The sequence below is a fragment of the Schistocerca nitens genome, chromosome 11, assembly GCF_023898315.1.
Source record: "Schistocerca nitens isolate TAMUIC-IGC-003100 chromosome 11, iqSchNite1.1, whole genome shotgun sequence".
In the NCBI taxonomy this organism is placed as follows: domain Eukaryota; kingdom Metazoa; phylum Arthropoda; class Insecta; order Orthoptera; family Acrididae; genus Schistocerca; species Schistocerca nitens.
Genome location: NC_064624.1, coordinates 151,138,357 through 151,154,950, shown reverse-complemented (window position 1 = coordinate 151,154,950; position 16,594 = coordinate 151,138,357). Strand labels below are relative to the sequence as shown.

Sequence of the window (16,594 nt, the reverse complement as noted above, 5' to 3'; positions counted from 1 at the left end):
CTGTTCCTGGCATCCACTAGTAGTATAGACCCCAGTATTCAAAGACCATAATAACTCATTTATCTGAAAAGATAAAAAACTTTTAGTTTAAATAAATTGGTGGGAATGTTGAGTAAGTGTTGGCACCACTAGTTTCAGCAACCAAAACAAACCAACCGTACGACTTGTGCAAGGTGGGCTCTTAGAGACCTTACCGTTCATCACAAAGAATATCTTTCGCATTTGTACTGAGCTCAAAAATCATTTGAATAGTGAGGTGATAATTTTTGGACAATATTTTAACCTGTGATGAAATTTGTATACATCCTTTCAAGCCTGAGTTCAAGCGTTAATGCGTTCAGTGAAAGCAGGCTGGATCATATGTGCATAAGAAATTGCAAACACAGCCACTGGATGGACAGATCATGTTGACCATCTTTTGGAGAGCCAGTAGTCCAATTATCTGTAATTCTTTTTGGAGGACCACCACACCATAAGCAGCATGCACTACTCGGGCATGATTGGACAAAGTCAAACCTGCACTGAAGAGGCAATGCCTCGGTTGGCAGAGGAGAGACAAGTTTCTTCAAGATGATGCTCTACTTGGCACAGCACAACTGCTGCTGTATACTGCTGACAAAAGGTTTGGGAGTCCCTACATCATCCTTTTTACAGCCCTGATCATGACCCACGAAATTTTTATCTTTTTATTTTATGAAAGAACATTTGTGTGGCATGAAGATAAACAGCTACAAAGATGTGAACAAAAAATTATGAAGCTGGCTTTCAGACCACAATTAAGAATTCTTTGCAAGGAGTATAAGAAGGCTTAGTAAGTTGGAAGAAGAACACAGAAGTTGGAGATTATATAAAAAATACATTTTTCATTGCAGAGCTATCAGTATGTTTATTTAATGATCCTCTTTCTGTATGAGGATATTTCTGCCTGACCCACCCCCGAATACGTGTGTGGGAATGATCGTGTCCAGTTAACATGGGCTTTAAAATGCATACTTTATGAGCTACGAGTATTTTTTCATCTTCGCAGTTGTGAAACTGCCTCTAAGTATGCATTTTGGAGCTAATGTTTACTGGAATTTTTTTTATTTTTGGACCCCACTACATCTCAAAATGTGCAATACTTTTTAACACCCTGTACAAGGAAAAAATGTACAGTTTGATTAGAGAACTGTTTCTGGTGCTGTGTGTTAGAGCTAATTCAATTACAAACATATTTGTACAACTTATTGTTTACTTTACTTACACTATCCATCCAAAAAGTTCCAAGACTGACTTAATTACTAGTGTGCAAGTGACATAGGCACAGTAACTACAGGGGCAGCTTGAAGTAACAACTATGCACATTCGCCCAGTCCCTTGTGAGTAAGCAGTGTTTAGTAGTGATGTACAACAGATGTAGAGCTATTGTGATTCAACGTCGTCATGTCAAGTTACAATGGAGCAACATTTCTAAACCAATTACTCAAGACATTTTATAGAATATTTTGAAGAGGGAAAAAAGTGTGTGCAATTTTTGCCTACACACCTCAACTCCCAAACAAAAAACAACAAAACATGGAGGCCTCACATGACTCAATTGGAATATGAAACAAAGAATTATTTTCTGGGAAAACAATAATCATGAGCGACCAGATTTTGTGTTAGCAATTTAAACCTACCACAAAATGACAAATGACAAACTCAATGAAGCATTAATGCTTTGATAACTTAACTAGATCCAAGCCTTTGTGACATGCAAGTTAAACAACATCCCAAAAAAGGACATTTCTGACAGTTTCTTGTGGTTGTATGAACGTTCTGTGTGCTTGACTCAAGTGGATGAGACTATGTAGAACACCTGAAGCATTAAAATCACCACCTTAAATTCTCTATTTTTTATTAATCCAATCTATAAACTTTTTGGACTGAGTAAGTCTTTAGCATCATGCCTTTGATGCTGGTTTTTAGTATATCAGTGTAAAAATAGTCTTTGCAATACTTAAAAATATTATTTTGCGAGTTTATCTACAATAAACAATTTGCACATTTAATTTTGAAAGTATACAGGGTAATTTTTTACACCATGTACAAACTCCAAGGATTGATCAATGAGAGGATACAGAACAAAAAAGATCTAATGAACTTCTGGCCTGCTTGTCACCAGATCTCGACTCATGCAATTTCTGGTTATGGGGCCATTACAAAGGCATGTGTATGCAGAGCCTATCCCAGATGTGGAGACACTGGAGCAGCATATTCGTACAGCCTTTGACACTCTTCAGATGCAGCCTGGCTGATGTGAACGTGTGAGACAGCACATGCTACAGCACCGACAAGTATGTATTGAGGCACATGGAAACCATTTTCACCACATACTGAAACTGTGGCTGCATGGTACAGCACATATTACACTGCAGTCTCTCTAACAACGTATTATTGAATAAATGTTCTGTAGCATGGAAACTATGCACTTGCAGGCAAAAGCTCATTAGACCTTTTTGCTCCATATACTCATCAATCAATCCCTAGAGTGTGTAAACACTTGGGCGGGGGAAGTCACCCTGTATGAACATAGTTTAGCTAACATTTTTTCCGTGGACAAATAATGCCTACTACTACTACTACTACTACTACTACTACTACTGAAGTCTGCTACAAAAACAACAGATGTCAACAATTTCAAGTGCCTTATACTACGCTAATATACTATGCTAAATTATCAGGAAGGTATGTTCAGATTTTTCTGGGTGCCACTCTTTAAAACCATCCAATTCCTTGGGAGAACATCACTAAAGCAGTTCACTCACCACATCTATCTTATTTCCGACAACCATTTTAACAATGTTTTGTCTGTTGGAGTACAAATCCAGTTCATTCAACCACGTCTCCAACCGATCAAATGATGTCCTGTTGCTGATGTCATAGACTAGAATGGCACCTTGTGCGTCTCTGTAGTAACTCGGCGTGAGGGTTCGGAACCGCTCCTGGCCTGCCGTATCCTGAAAATGGAGCACATCATAGTAATTTCTGAGGATCATCATGCAGATCAGCGACAGTCAACCTGCTTCCTACGGCCCACTAGTGGGCCTTCCAGCTTTCATGGTGGGCAGCAGTGGTTTAAAAACAACTTCATTAGGTTTTCATAAAATTTTGACAACGTATTTGTTAAGTAATTATTAATATGTGATTTAGCTTGCTGTATCTCTGCTTTATAAATTTTATACAATGAAGTTACTTCCCTACCTTATACATCACCAGTCCTATGGAACCAACTGGCGGTTGGAAAATTTTACTACTAACAGAGATAGAAAAGTGTGTGGTAAGTATGTTGACTGGTTGACTACCCGTGACATAAGTACAGAATGAAAGTGTCAGGGTACAAAATATTTAAGAATAATGCTAACACACAAACACAGACACAATCATCTGAAATGAAATTCGTAAGATGAATTAGAAGTGTAATGACAGTGAAATGAAAACAACACAACAATTTCACACCGAGTTCCTCTAGGCAACTTCTTTACTGGTACCCTTCAATGACTTTCCCTACAATATTGGTTGATTTTCATTCATCTACATCTACATCTACATTCATACTCCGCAAGCCACCCAACGGTGTGTGGCGGAGGGCAATTTACGTGCCACTGTCATTACCTCCCTTTCCTGTTCCAGTCACGTACGGTTCGCGGGAAGAACGACCGTCTGAAAGCCTCCGTGCGCACTCTAATCTCTCTAATTTTACATTCGTGATCTCCTCGGGAGGTATAAGTAGGGGGAAGCAATATACTTGATACCTCATCCAGAAACGCACCCTCTCGAAACCTGGCAAGCAAGCTACACCGCGATGCAGAGCGCCTCTCTTGCAGAGTCTGCCACTTGAGTTTATTAAACATCTCCGTAACGCTATCACGGTTACCAAATAACCCTGTGACGAAACGCGCCGCTCTTCTTTGGATCTTCTCTATCTCCTCCGTCAACCCGATCTGGTACGGATACCACACTGATGAGCAATACTCAAGTATAGGTCGAACGAGTGTTTTGTAAGCCACCTCCTTTGTTGCTGGACTACATTTTCTAAGCACTCTCCCGATGAATCTCAACCTGGTACCCGCCTTACCAACAATTAATTTTATATGATCATTCCACTTCAAATCGTTCCGCACGCATACTCCCAGATATTTTACAGAAGTAACTGCTACCAGTGTTTGTTCCGCTATCATATAATCATACAATAAAGGATCCTTCTTTCTATGTATTCGCAATACATTACATTTGTCTATGTTAAGGGACAGTTGCCACTCCCTGCACCAAGTGCCTATCCGCTGCAGATCTTCCTGCATTTCGCTACAATTTTCTAATGCTGCAACTTCTCTGTATACTACAGCATCATCCGCGAAAAGCCGCATGGAACTTCCGACACTATCTGTATAGTATCAAAATTGTTTTTCCATAAAGAGATGGAAATCATGACAGCACATGAACACACTAATTTTTTCCGCTAAAGACAGGGCATTTGCAACATCAGAAAATGTTCAGTGTTTTGAACAAAATACCATTTATCTCAAACAGCTAACAAAAATAAGCATCAAAATTCTGCACGTGAATTGCATCAAATGTATCAGGTTCCGTGAGCTATAGATATGACAAAATACACAGCAGAGTGTCCAAGTTAGAATATAAATAATATTATGAATAGGACAGATTGCAACTCGCTGGAAATATTACACAATGAGCTGCAGATAGGCATGGTGAAAAGACTTAATATCAGAGCTTCCATCAGAAAAGAAACATGCACACATTCACTCTAACATGTACCTGACACACAACTGCTACCTTCAGTCACTCCAGCCAGACTGCTGAAAAGCTTACATGGAAGTCTTTTTGTGTGCCTGTCTACAGTTCAACATGTAATCTTTATGATGAGTAACAATCTATCCTTTTCACAATGATGTTTAAAACACACAGTGTATGTTAATATATAAAAATATGAACAATAAATGCCAATATGCTCAGGGACTATGATACATATAAGCCCCAGTCACACATCTTTGTTTGGTCTATGCATCATATAGTAAAGTAACTATACAGGATTTAGCACAACTAGAATATCACGCCTAGAGCAAGATTTAAAAAAGAATCATGTGCACTACATATATAATATATTTAGGGAATAGTTTTCTTAGAAACTAAATTATATGTGGGACAGGATGAGACCTTACAATTAATACACACTTTTGTTCAGACAATCATCAAAATCATATGTAACATTCATCCCATAGGTACTGTTATTTCTAATCGAAAAAGGTAATCTACTGAAATGTGGGCTACCCATATTTGTCATCCCGCCTTATCTTCTGCTTGTTATTTGGCTCAACAGATGAATATTTGCCTTGGTTTGTGTGTCCTGTTTCTAAATTTCTCCATTCAATAGTAAACAAATTTTCATTTTTTTTCCTTCCTAATAGATTCTGTTTCTAGAATATAAATATAAGTGACAGCTGATATATAAAGTTTCTTGGAAATAAGTTTGGTGGCTGACTTAACTGGTATTTTTATTTTTCCTATTCTGTATAAGGAAATTTTTCTGTTAGTAGCCCTAAAGAAAAAATGCCACATGCTATCACTCTGTGTGCAAGCCCTGGCTGAAGTGCGTTTATGGTGTTCTACAGCCAATGAGAATCTCTCAATCTTGCAATTGTGGTCATCACAAATATTTCACTGTCTCCCTCTCAGAAAATAAAAACGTGCACACATCCACCCAAGCAAGCACCTCATAAACGCAACTGCTGTCTCCAGCCAGATGGCTCAGAAAACAAGAAGAGGTTTCAGTGTGGACACTACACATTAGCCTTATTACAAGCTTCACTGCAACAAACACTTCTTTCCTCAGTGAAGATTTACCCTAGAATTGGCACCATAACACATTTGTGAGTGAAAAGAGGAAAATATCTTCAACTTTGATATTCATGTCATTAACAACACAAATTCATTACCAAAATAAAAACCAATAAATTAAGACGACTTCTACAGGAATAGCAGGTTTTGTATGAAGAAACAAAGTTCGACAAGTTATTTACATATAGCCTACATTAAGCATCATCAGACTACGCCTCGTAATCAGTATAACCGAAAACTCAACCCCCCCAATTCCCCCCCCCCCCCAACACACACACACACACACACACACACACACACACACACACACACACACACACACACTTTTTTGATGGAATGATCATAATCACATGTGCTATGAACAGGCTCCACAACAGAAATGCAAGTTTTTGATGCCATTACACACAAATCCAACAAACACAAAATTAAACAACTGTCTTGGCACAAACAGAAATACTTCTAAGAATATACAGATTGATCACATTATTCACCAGATCCAAATTATTCTCCTCCCACATCAGAACTTGTTATTTTACTTAAACATGCAATTGAAAAGCCAAGTTTGTTTGCTCAAAAAGAAAGATTTTTGCACAATTACAACTAAAAAACACTATCTGGGTAAAAAAACTAGCCTCCACAAGGGACAAACAATTTACAGGGTGGTGTCCCTAGCAATCATTAGGCACCTTATCCAGTTTCAGAACTAGCACAAAATGTGTGTTAAATTATCCCAGTTTCTACAACAAACATGAATTCAGAAAACATTACACACACACACACACACACACACACACACACACACACACTGAAGAACTTATGTTAATTGTAATATCAAAATTTACAAGCTCTGATTTCTCATAATGTAGGCAGGTGCCAGCAAAATATTTTCACACTCTGAGGAGAAATTTGCTGATTGAAGTTTCATGAGAAGATCCTGCTGCAACGAAACACACCTTTGTTTTAATGACTGCTGCCCCAATTAGTGTGGCACACTCCCCCTATTCCAAGCTGTCCTCCTCTGGAATTTGATGTTCTCTATCAATCCAATCATATTCATAGTACCAATTACACAAAAGAAAAAACCATATTTAGCAGCAAAAAATGATAATACAAAATTCACTGAATTGCGCCTCTCCCAGCCATCATACTGTTCGTCATGAAAAACTGATTTGGTCTCTTTTCTTGTACCTACAAAAAAATAAAGGGCTGATAAACACATGAACAGAAATGTTTAGTCACTTAACAACATTAACCTGTTAAGTGTAGGAGTCATCCATGTCCTCTTCATACTGGCGAGTCCCACAATTTAACAACTTTATTACACATTATGAATTGAGACCATAAACAAGAAATTTCAGAACGCAACTGACTTGCATTACGAAGTTCCAGTAGCACTAAATGAGAAACATGAAAACGCTGGCAATAATGGTGCAGGCGATGATAAATTAGAGGGATGTGAACATTCATAGAGACAATGAATGATGTGCTGAGAGAAGGAAGAAATATTATACTTAACATTCAGTCAAAAAGTGTCATCAGATGCTGAACACAAGCTCTGACCTTATGACAAAGAAATTAATGGTACACTTTTTAAACACGTCAGTGATAAACAATGGAAAATCCATTACGGAATGCAACAATATTAGAGAAGGAAAGTTGCTACTCACCAGATAGCAGAGAAGCTGAGTTGCAACAGAGCAGAAAGAATATCACTGCATTCTCTGTGCAGATCAATTCTCACAATTGTCCATGCACATCACTGAAGGATCATTTCATGTTTCATACTATCAGTTTCGAAAATACAGGAAAGAACATTATGCATAATATTTAGAATAGGTCCTAGGGAGCACCATCTCCTTAGCAAGCTCAGACACCTGACCATAGGAAACCTGTGTACAGTTTGTAAAAAAATAATGGCATGAAAGGTGTAGTCAGTGAATAAATACACTCCTACAGCACTAGAATGAAGGCAGATTATGACATACCAAAATACAAGCTAACAGAAACCAGTAACGCGCGCGCGCACACGCACACAAAGTGAATACTTTTAAGATGTTCAGTACGCAGAAGAGAGGAGAATCTACAAAAAACTAATAGAAGAGAAGAAAAAAGAATACATAGAATGCGAGGCAAAAAGAGAAGCAGAGAAAGACCCATACATAGCAGCAAGACCAAGAAAAATGGCTCATACACCAAATATAGACCTGAAGGAATGGGAAGACCACTTCAGTAAGATACTGAACAAACGACGACTCAAAACACCCCCAAAGAAAGAGAAACAACATCAAACTAAGGAAAAAGACAATACATGGGATCCCCTAAATGAAGATGATGTGAAAGAAGTAATAAAAGCACTGACAAATAATAAAGCAGCAGGACCTGATAATCTATATAATGAACATATAAAAGATGCAAAAGAGGCCCTCCAACACATATGGACCAAACTGTTTAACAAATGCCTGGAACTTTGAAGAATTCCGACACAATGGAGACACTCGACAATAAAAGTTCTCTACAAAGGTAGAGGAGACCCAATGGACCCAAACAAGTACAGAGGCATAGCCCTGGAAAATACTCAATTCAAGATGTTTTCAAAGATAATAACACAAAAAATCCAAGCCTCTGTGGACAGTCATCTCCCAGAACGACAAATGGGTTTCAGATCTGGAAGATCAACACTTACGGCAGTGAGGCTTCTTCTAAACAACATCGATGATGCGCTACAAAAGAAATGTTCTACACAGTGTTCATAGACTTTACCAAAGCCTTTGACCTATTGGAAAGAGAGCTCATAGTCCGAAAACTGGAAAACACAATGGAAGAAGATAGCGTATGGGCAAGAATAATCAAATCAATCCTCGAATACAACTTAATTACAATATCACACAACCTCTCTTTTTCGAACCCCATTCTGCAATCGAACGGAGTCTTACAGGGTGACCCAATGAGCCCTTTGCTGTACATTCTTGCCACTGAAGTAGTACTCCGAATTGGAGAAAATGAAGATGTGTATGTATATGCATATGCTGACGACATAGCCGTAGGTTCAACAGATATACAGAAGCTGCAGAGAATCATTGAGAAAACAGACAGATGGTGCAGTGAACACAAACTACACATAAACATAACAAAGACAGAAATGGTAATTTTCAGAAAAGGAGGCAAAACACCCAAGAATGTGGAAATCAATATCAGAGGACAAAAAATAAAAATCTCATCAGACTTTAAATACCTAGGAGTGACATTGCAACCAACAGCCAAATGCTTCACAAAACATACAACAGAACGTGCAGCCCAAGCAATAATAGCAATACAGGACATCAAAAACATCCGCCTACTCAGTCTAGAAACAGCCATGAAATTATTCAACACAAAAATCTTGCCAATCCTGGCCTATGGGATGGAGGTTATATGGGACCACCTGACAGAAAAAAATCTAGAAACACTAGAAAAGGTAAAATCGACCTATCTAAAAACAGCACTAGGTCTCTCAAAGACAACAAGATCTAGACTAGTGTACCTACTAGCGAGAGAGACATTCCTAATTGAAGACATCAGACTTCGATATATGATGCCACACACCAGGGCTTCCAGAAAGCAACTGAAGATCATGGAGGACAAACGACAAAAAATAAGGCCGGAGTCTTATGGCATCGAAGCAATGACGAACCGCTCATGGACAGCACCAAACTTCGAACAGCGACATGTCGTAACTAGACTTTCTATTCACGGCTTTCATCATCTAATCTGCAAGAACAAAACTTATCATGACCCAACCGCAACACGTGTATGTGAACTGTGTAACGAAGCCTGTGAACGATATCACATAGAACTGCGCAGTAGAAGAGTGAAATCGATAAATGAATATACAAAAATGTAAAATGTAAATGTAAAATGTTAAGCAAAGTAACTGTATATGGCTATTTGGCTGCAATTTTATTAAATAAGATGTTCAGTACACTACTGAAAACTGTTCAGATCAATTCTTAAAACTGTATTCCGCTAATAGTTAGGCCTGTCAATTAACACATGTATAATTTGTCCTTGGCATATAAAATAAAACCTTTGTCCACCATCTTAAGAATGCTTGTTGTGCACCATTTATATTAATCTGTAAATTGAATTTAATCACTGTAAAGTCATTCCATGTCAAATCAACACAATTCAAATAAAAATTTTACCTCACCCTCTTAGATTTTGCTGAAAGTTGGTATACTTACAGTGGGTGCTGAAACTAAGAAAAATACCAAATTTCAGTTTTTTTACCTCAAACCATTCCTGAAATATGGTCATTTAAACTTTTCAAAAACTGGCCAAAAATGTGTCAACGGACTTTTTTTAAATTGCCCTAGGAGCTGCCCTAATTGAGCTAGAGAACTGGGAAAGGTGTTATTTTGCAGCATTTTTCATGCTCTTTCCAGTGGTAGACAAAAAACATCTAATTAATAACCTTTTTCAAAATGGTAATTAATATTTTGATTTATTTTATTTACAGAAAGTACATAATTGAAAATTTTCAAAATATTTCCGTAACTACTTCATACTGTTGTAAATCACATGGTAAAACAAATGTGGGATGATGATGGGTTCATTGTTAAAAAAAATTATTCCGGACTCTTGTTTTTCCCTAACGGCCCTAGTTTGACCAAACTGACCTTTAAGATAGTACGTCAGTAGAGGACGGTATACATAGGGCTTGCTTGATGTCTGTACAATAATTCAGAGACTGGAGCCATTGTTGAGATAGAAGGTAACAATGCAGACTAAGACTGTGTGCCTACAGCATTATTGTGCACTGTGGTTTTAGTGCAAATCAATTGTTACCTCTGTGTTGACCAGTCTGTATCTATTATATTTAATAGTTTATTTTCAAGTAAATCTATACATTGAAGGACAGTTTATAAGTGGTTTTTGTATAAATATGGAACCAAGTAAAAAGTGCAGTGCTGTAAGACTGCAGTGTTGTAATCCATTGAAGTCAAATAATTTTATTAGAGACAGAAAAACTGAGAAATGTCACAACATGGATGCCCAAATTATTTCCTCAAATACCAAGTGGTGCCAAGATTTGTGATACATGTAGGAAAGATGTAACCAACTTGGAAAATACACCCGAGCCCATCAGTGATGAAAGTGTTTAAGAAGAATCTTCTGGATTAGTGATAATCATCCGAGACCACGACCCTGACTTCACTCCAACTTCAGTAGCTGTTGAAACATTTAACACAACACTTCAAGAACTATGTGAGTCCCCAATTGACAAGAGAAAACTAACATCTAGGCATTACGCCAAATCAAAAGTGAAGAAAATCTCATAAATGACACGTAAACTTTTTGTTGCTCCTGAAACTTCTTCCTCAGATACTGATACTGGTGAATCTGTTCTTAAAAATCTGAAAAGAAACTTTACAAATTCTATAAGTAGCAAAAAAAAAAAAATAAAAAAATAAAAAAATAAAAATAAAAAAAATGATTCTTACAAGTTTACCTGAAAAGTGGATTGTCAGGAAAATAATGAGGGAATTTAATGCTCCTAATTACATTGTTCGGCAGTCCAAAAAAATTTTGAAAGAGAAAGGATTGATGGAAGGCCCAAACCCAAAACCAGGGAAGTATTTACCAACAGGAACTGTCAAAACTGTACATTCATTTCATGAAAATGATGAAGTTAGCAGGGCAATGCCAGGTATTAAATATTTGTGACAATTACAGAAACAAGTGGAAATATCAAAAAGAGTTATTTTGTGTAACCTTAAAGAAGCTTACAAGCATTTTAAAGACAAGTTTCCTAACATAAAAATAGGTTTCTCTAAATTTGCCGAGTTGAGACCAAAACATTGAGTATTAGCTGGCCGGAGTGGCACACACACGCAGTGTGCACAACTCCCCAAAACATAAAATTAATTATAGAAAATGCAAAAACTAAATACAGTAACAAACAGCAGCTTAAACAATTACAAGCAGGGCATTGCAAAAATGCTTTTCAACCCATCAGTTGATTGCAACATGGGAAACTGAATACTGCCCAGGAGAAACTGTCATACGTAAAATTTTAAAATACTCTTTTCATGAAAACTTAATTGAACAAGTTCAGTTCTGACAGTGGATGTCAGTTGACCGATGTAATCTGGAAATTGTTCGGAAAACTTCTGAAGAATTCATAGATTTATTTTGTAGTAAGATGTTGACTAATTCGACATGACTTCATTGCCAAGCAACAACGAACATTCGTTAACTCCACAAGAGAAAACCTTATGGAATCTGAATTTGTCATATGTGATTTTTCAGAAAATTATAGTATAGTTCTACAGGATGAAGCTCAGAGTTTCCACTGAACAAGACAACAGATTACCATTCATCCTTTTGTTATATAGTACAAACAGGAAGATAAAATTCAGCATATGAGCTTTGTCATTGTTTCTGATTGCCTGGAGCACAATACAACTGCAGTTTACACCTTTCAAAAGAAGCTAATTTCATATCTAACAAATTTCAAAAGATTCCAAAAAAGCTATTATTCTGACAGTTCTGCCGCTCAGTATAAAAATAAGAAAAACTTTCTGAACCTTTGCCTTCATGAGGAAGACTTCAACATAAAAGCTGAGTGGCACTTTTCAGCCACAGCACATGGGAAAGGGCCTTGTGATTGAGTAGGGGGCTCAGTACAGAGACTGGCAGCTCGTGCAAGTTTGCAAAGGCCATACCAAAATCAGATCCAAACCGCACGAGATCTATTTGAGTGGGCAGTAGATAATATCACAAATGTTGATTTTGCATATTCCACTCAAGAAGACTATGCTGCTTCAGAAATATTCTTAAGCCAGAGGCATTGACAATCAAAGGAACATAGAAATTTCACGCTTTCATTCCCAACATTACATAAAAATTAATTGTCAAATACTTCTCAGGTGATATGCAGAGTTGGGAGAGGGAAGTAACTACATCACCAGACAAACTGAAGTTACAAGATGTATCAGGCTATGTCACCACTGTATATGGCAGAAACGGGTGGCTTGGGTACGTTTTAAAAAACTAAGAACTTGATGAAGTGAAAATAACTTTTCTTCATCCATGTGGACCAGCTAAGTCATTCTTTTATCCTGCACACACAGATGTCCTGTGGGTGTCAGTTGTGGATGTTCTCACAAAAGTGAATCCATTTACTCCGACAGGGAGAATGTACATTCTAAATGAAAGTGATGTAAACCAAACCCAGTCAGCTTTATTAAAATGTATATGTGAAGTTTCAATACAATTTATTGGGAAACTGCTTTCAACTCAAAACTTAATTTTTGTCTCACGTTAGTGTTAATGTATATTTTATATAAAGTTGTTTCAAAATTATTGTTAGTACCTATTGTGTTAAATTTAACTATGTACCGATACCTGTTACTCAAAAACAAGCAATACGTATTTAATTTGTTTAATAGTTCCATTTCAAACATCATGGACCAGAACTATTATGTAAATACTTGTACTTATTCAAACTTTATTTCAGATTGTAGTTAAATGCTCAATTTCTTGTTTTTGTTATATCTGTTAACATACTGTTAGTGAAGTTGCATGAAATTAAAATAAGCAATCAACTTAATTATAAAATATGCCGATTAGCTTTGGTTTAATAAGGTGATGTTTTGATATTTCCAATACTTTTTTACTTACCTTTCAGTATATTTTAAAGAAATTCCTGTTTGTTAAAGGTCAATTTGGTCAAACTAGGGCCGTTAGTGAAAAAACAAGTCAGGAATAATTTTTTTTCACAATGAACCCATCATCATCATCTCAGATTTATATTTTGTCATGTGATTTACAATAGTGTGAAGTAGTTATGGAAATATTTTGAAAATTTTCAATTATGTACTTTTTGTAAAAAAAATTAAAATTAAATCAAAATATTAATTAGTATTTTGAAAAAGGTTATTAATTAGAAGCTATGTTTTGTTGTATATCCCTGGAAAGAGTATGCAAAATAAAACCTTTCCTAGTTCTCTAGCTCAATTAGGGCAGCTCCTAGGACAATTTTAAAAAAGTCCATTCACACATTTTTGGCTGATTTTTGAAAAGTTTACACAGCCATATTTCAGGAATGGTTTGAGATAAAAAAATTGAAGTTTGGTATTTTTCTTAGTCTCAGTGCCCACTAAGTATACCAACTTTCAGCAAAATCTAACAGGGTGAGGTAAAATAGGCGTGTTGATTTGACATGGAATAATTCTGTACTCAATATTTCCATTTACATCTTATATAGTAGCTTTATGTGGTAACTCTTCAACTTAGTGACTTTAGTTTGTGTTTAACATTATACTCACTATATTAATATTTATAGTATTTACAAATTGCTTGTACGTTAAATGTATCTATTCATTGAACACATAATCCAGTTTTCAAAATGATATGTGCCTAAAGACGAAGCATAATTCATGTTGTATGAACAGTGGTCAATAAAGATTCTTAATTCAGTAGTATCTATTCCTATTTACACTTCACACACAAGCATCATCTAAATCCTACACAAACTTATGCTGGAATGAGTGAAGGGTTAGGTTCCCTAACTTGCCATGCAGTTTTAGTCTAATACAAAGTTTGGTAAAAAGACGTGGGGCTAATCCCAGAAAAAAATAGTTTGTGACAAAAAAATGCCAAATTACAAGGCAATTTTATTCGAAGTGACTACTCACTGCACTTTCATATTCATACCGATATCAGGGTCCATCTGCATGAAATCTACATAGATAATTATACATTAAACCGCATATGAGAGTTTACTATTTGCAATGTAAATGAGAGAGTGAAATACCAGTCAGATTTACTCACCCATATTGCTAACTTCACCCAATTTCCGTTGACTTTTAGTTTCTTATGTCTGAAATCCACGCCAATTGTTAATGGTTGATCAGGATCGAAATTATCATCCGTAAAACGCAATAATAAACTGTGGAGAAACATTAAAAAATGGTACTTTTTCACTTATTGTACTATGCAAGAACAACAGGTATCACTAACATAAAAACAACCTGGCACCGGGAAAAATACCTGGATTTTCCAACACCACTCTCGCCTATTATCAGTATCTTCAGAGTAGTTAGAACTTCCTCATCCATTATCCGTAAATTTTATACACACGTCAAACTGTCACGAAGACTTAGAACACGAAAATAAAAAAGATACAAATACAATCAAGCGTTTCCCAAAGAGCAAATAGCTACAAGTATGAAGAACAGTCCAGTTTACATTATCCGAAGATACGATCCTTAGGGTGACTGAATTAACAGTTGTCGTCTTGCAAAGTCAAATGCAACTAATACGTCCAAACAACATATTCGCGAACTACACGAATTCACATACCACCATATTGAACAACACAAGTTAGCAAACTGCAAAAGTAACAAGAAGTAGATTTTTGAAAGTTACATGATATTTTCAACAGCATAAAGGTTAAACAACTTCTCTTATTCAGTTATTTTGATGAGGGAAAAATGAAATTTATTCCGTGTGAGCACAAACCTCGTTTCTATTCAGTTCTTTTCTTTTAAATTATACCGGGCAGTTGGCATCCATTCATCCCATATCGGCTGTTTTCTGGTTGGATATGACGTGCATCTTTCAAATAGATATACGTAATACACCTTGAAATTTAAGAATTTATAAATTCATTTTAATGAGCGGTAGCGCCTTATATCCACTGGATATTTGACGAAATATCACGCAGATCTTTTATGGATGCATTTAACAAGTCTATTTCAGTGATGATAGATATCTGTTCCCACACGTAAACATTTGGTGTGGAATTAGAAATAAAAGTGCGTCTGTACGCTACGATTAGAAAAACAGTAAAATTTTTCAAAGAATCGTCTGTTCTGATACCAGAGTAAAATGTTTAGCTATAGGAATCAGAAACAGAAATCGAGTGTAATGTCTAATACTTAGTGATATGATCTTCAGAAATAGTTTACGAGATATACTAAACCTGTCTGTGTAAGAAAACGTGAAAAGATAACTTAGCCAAGGAAACCTAGGCGTCTTAATAACGTCTTGGTACCTTGAGAGAACATTTAGCACGTCACAAACGAAAGATTGATGCTAATGTTATCGCCGTTGATTCAGTATATAGAAGTTTTGGGGCCTGGCAAAAGAAAATGTTAACACCGAATCCAATATTTACAATATACATTCTTGTTAATGTAGTAGTGATAAGATTTGTAAGTCTCAATGTACGAACAGATGCCTTTCTCGACAGTTAACAGAATAAATGCTAGATAATTATTTGATACCTAACCTCAGCAAAGCTAGAGCGAAGCACTGGGAAGGCCCAAATTTCTTACGGCGGCTATCTTCAGCCTCTTTGGTTAAGGGGTAACACCACTATGGAATTTTCAAAAAAATAATTTTTTATTGGCTTGAAAGATGCTTTGAACCTTCTAAAATACAATGCCAAAACTACAAAGCCGGGTTCACACAGGCAACAAAAGTATCGCCACTGCTAATGGCGAACTGCAGTTGCTTTGTAGTTGCATGTGTGAACTCCTAGTTTTTTTTTCTTTATTGTTATTTTTAAACCAGTTTACAGGCAGGCCTGCAGCAGCACACTACGCCGCTCTTTGGCCACAGAGAAACACAAAAGATACAAATGGAGACAATTAGACAAAAAAAATATGGTGGACATATAAACGGAGACAAACACTTTTTAAAATACATGGAGCCGTTCACGGCCGTAGAGTCC

General features: G+C 36.5%; 1 protein-coding gene across 2 annotated transcripts in view; it reads right to left on the bottom strand.

The window, feature by feature from the left end:
* The window catches only part of LOC126213457 (ras-related protein Rab-18-like), a 289,633-nt gene extending 274,394 nt beyond the window's left edge, over nucleotides 1–15,239 (bottom strand). Inside the window, exons 1-4 of one of the 2 annotated variants that reach the window (XM_049941228.1) lie at nucleotides 15,106–15,205; nucleotides 14,908–15,015; nucleotides 14,689–14,806; nucleotides 2,787–2,978 (exon numbers count right to left, since the gene is read on the bottom strand). In XM_049941228.1, coding sequence (XP_049797185.1) covers nucleotides 2,787–2,978; nucleotides 14,689–14,806; nucleotides 14,908–14,975 — 378 coding nt within the window. In that variant the 5' untranslated portion in view covers nucleotides 14,976–15,015; nucleotides 15,106–15,205. Of the gene's footprint in view, nucleotides 1–2,786; nucleotides 2,979–14,688; nucleotides 14,807–14,907 lie in introns of both variants that reach the window. The other variant, XM_049941229.1, reaches the window with a different exon arrangement.
* Between the last annotated feature and the right edge of the window lie 1,355 nt (nucleotides 15,240–16,594).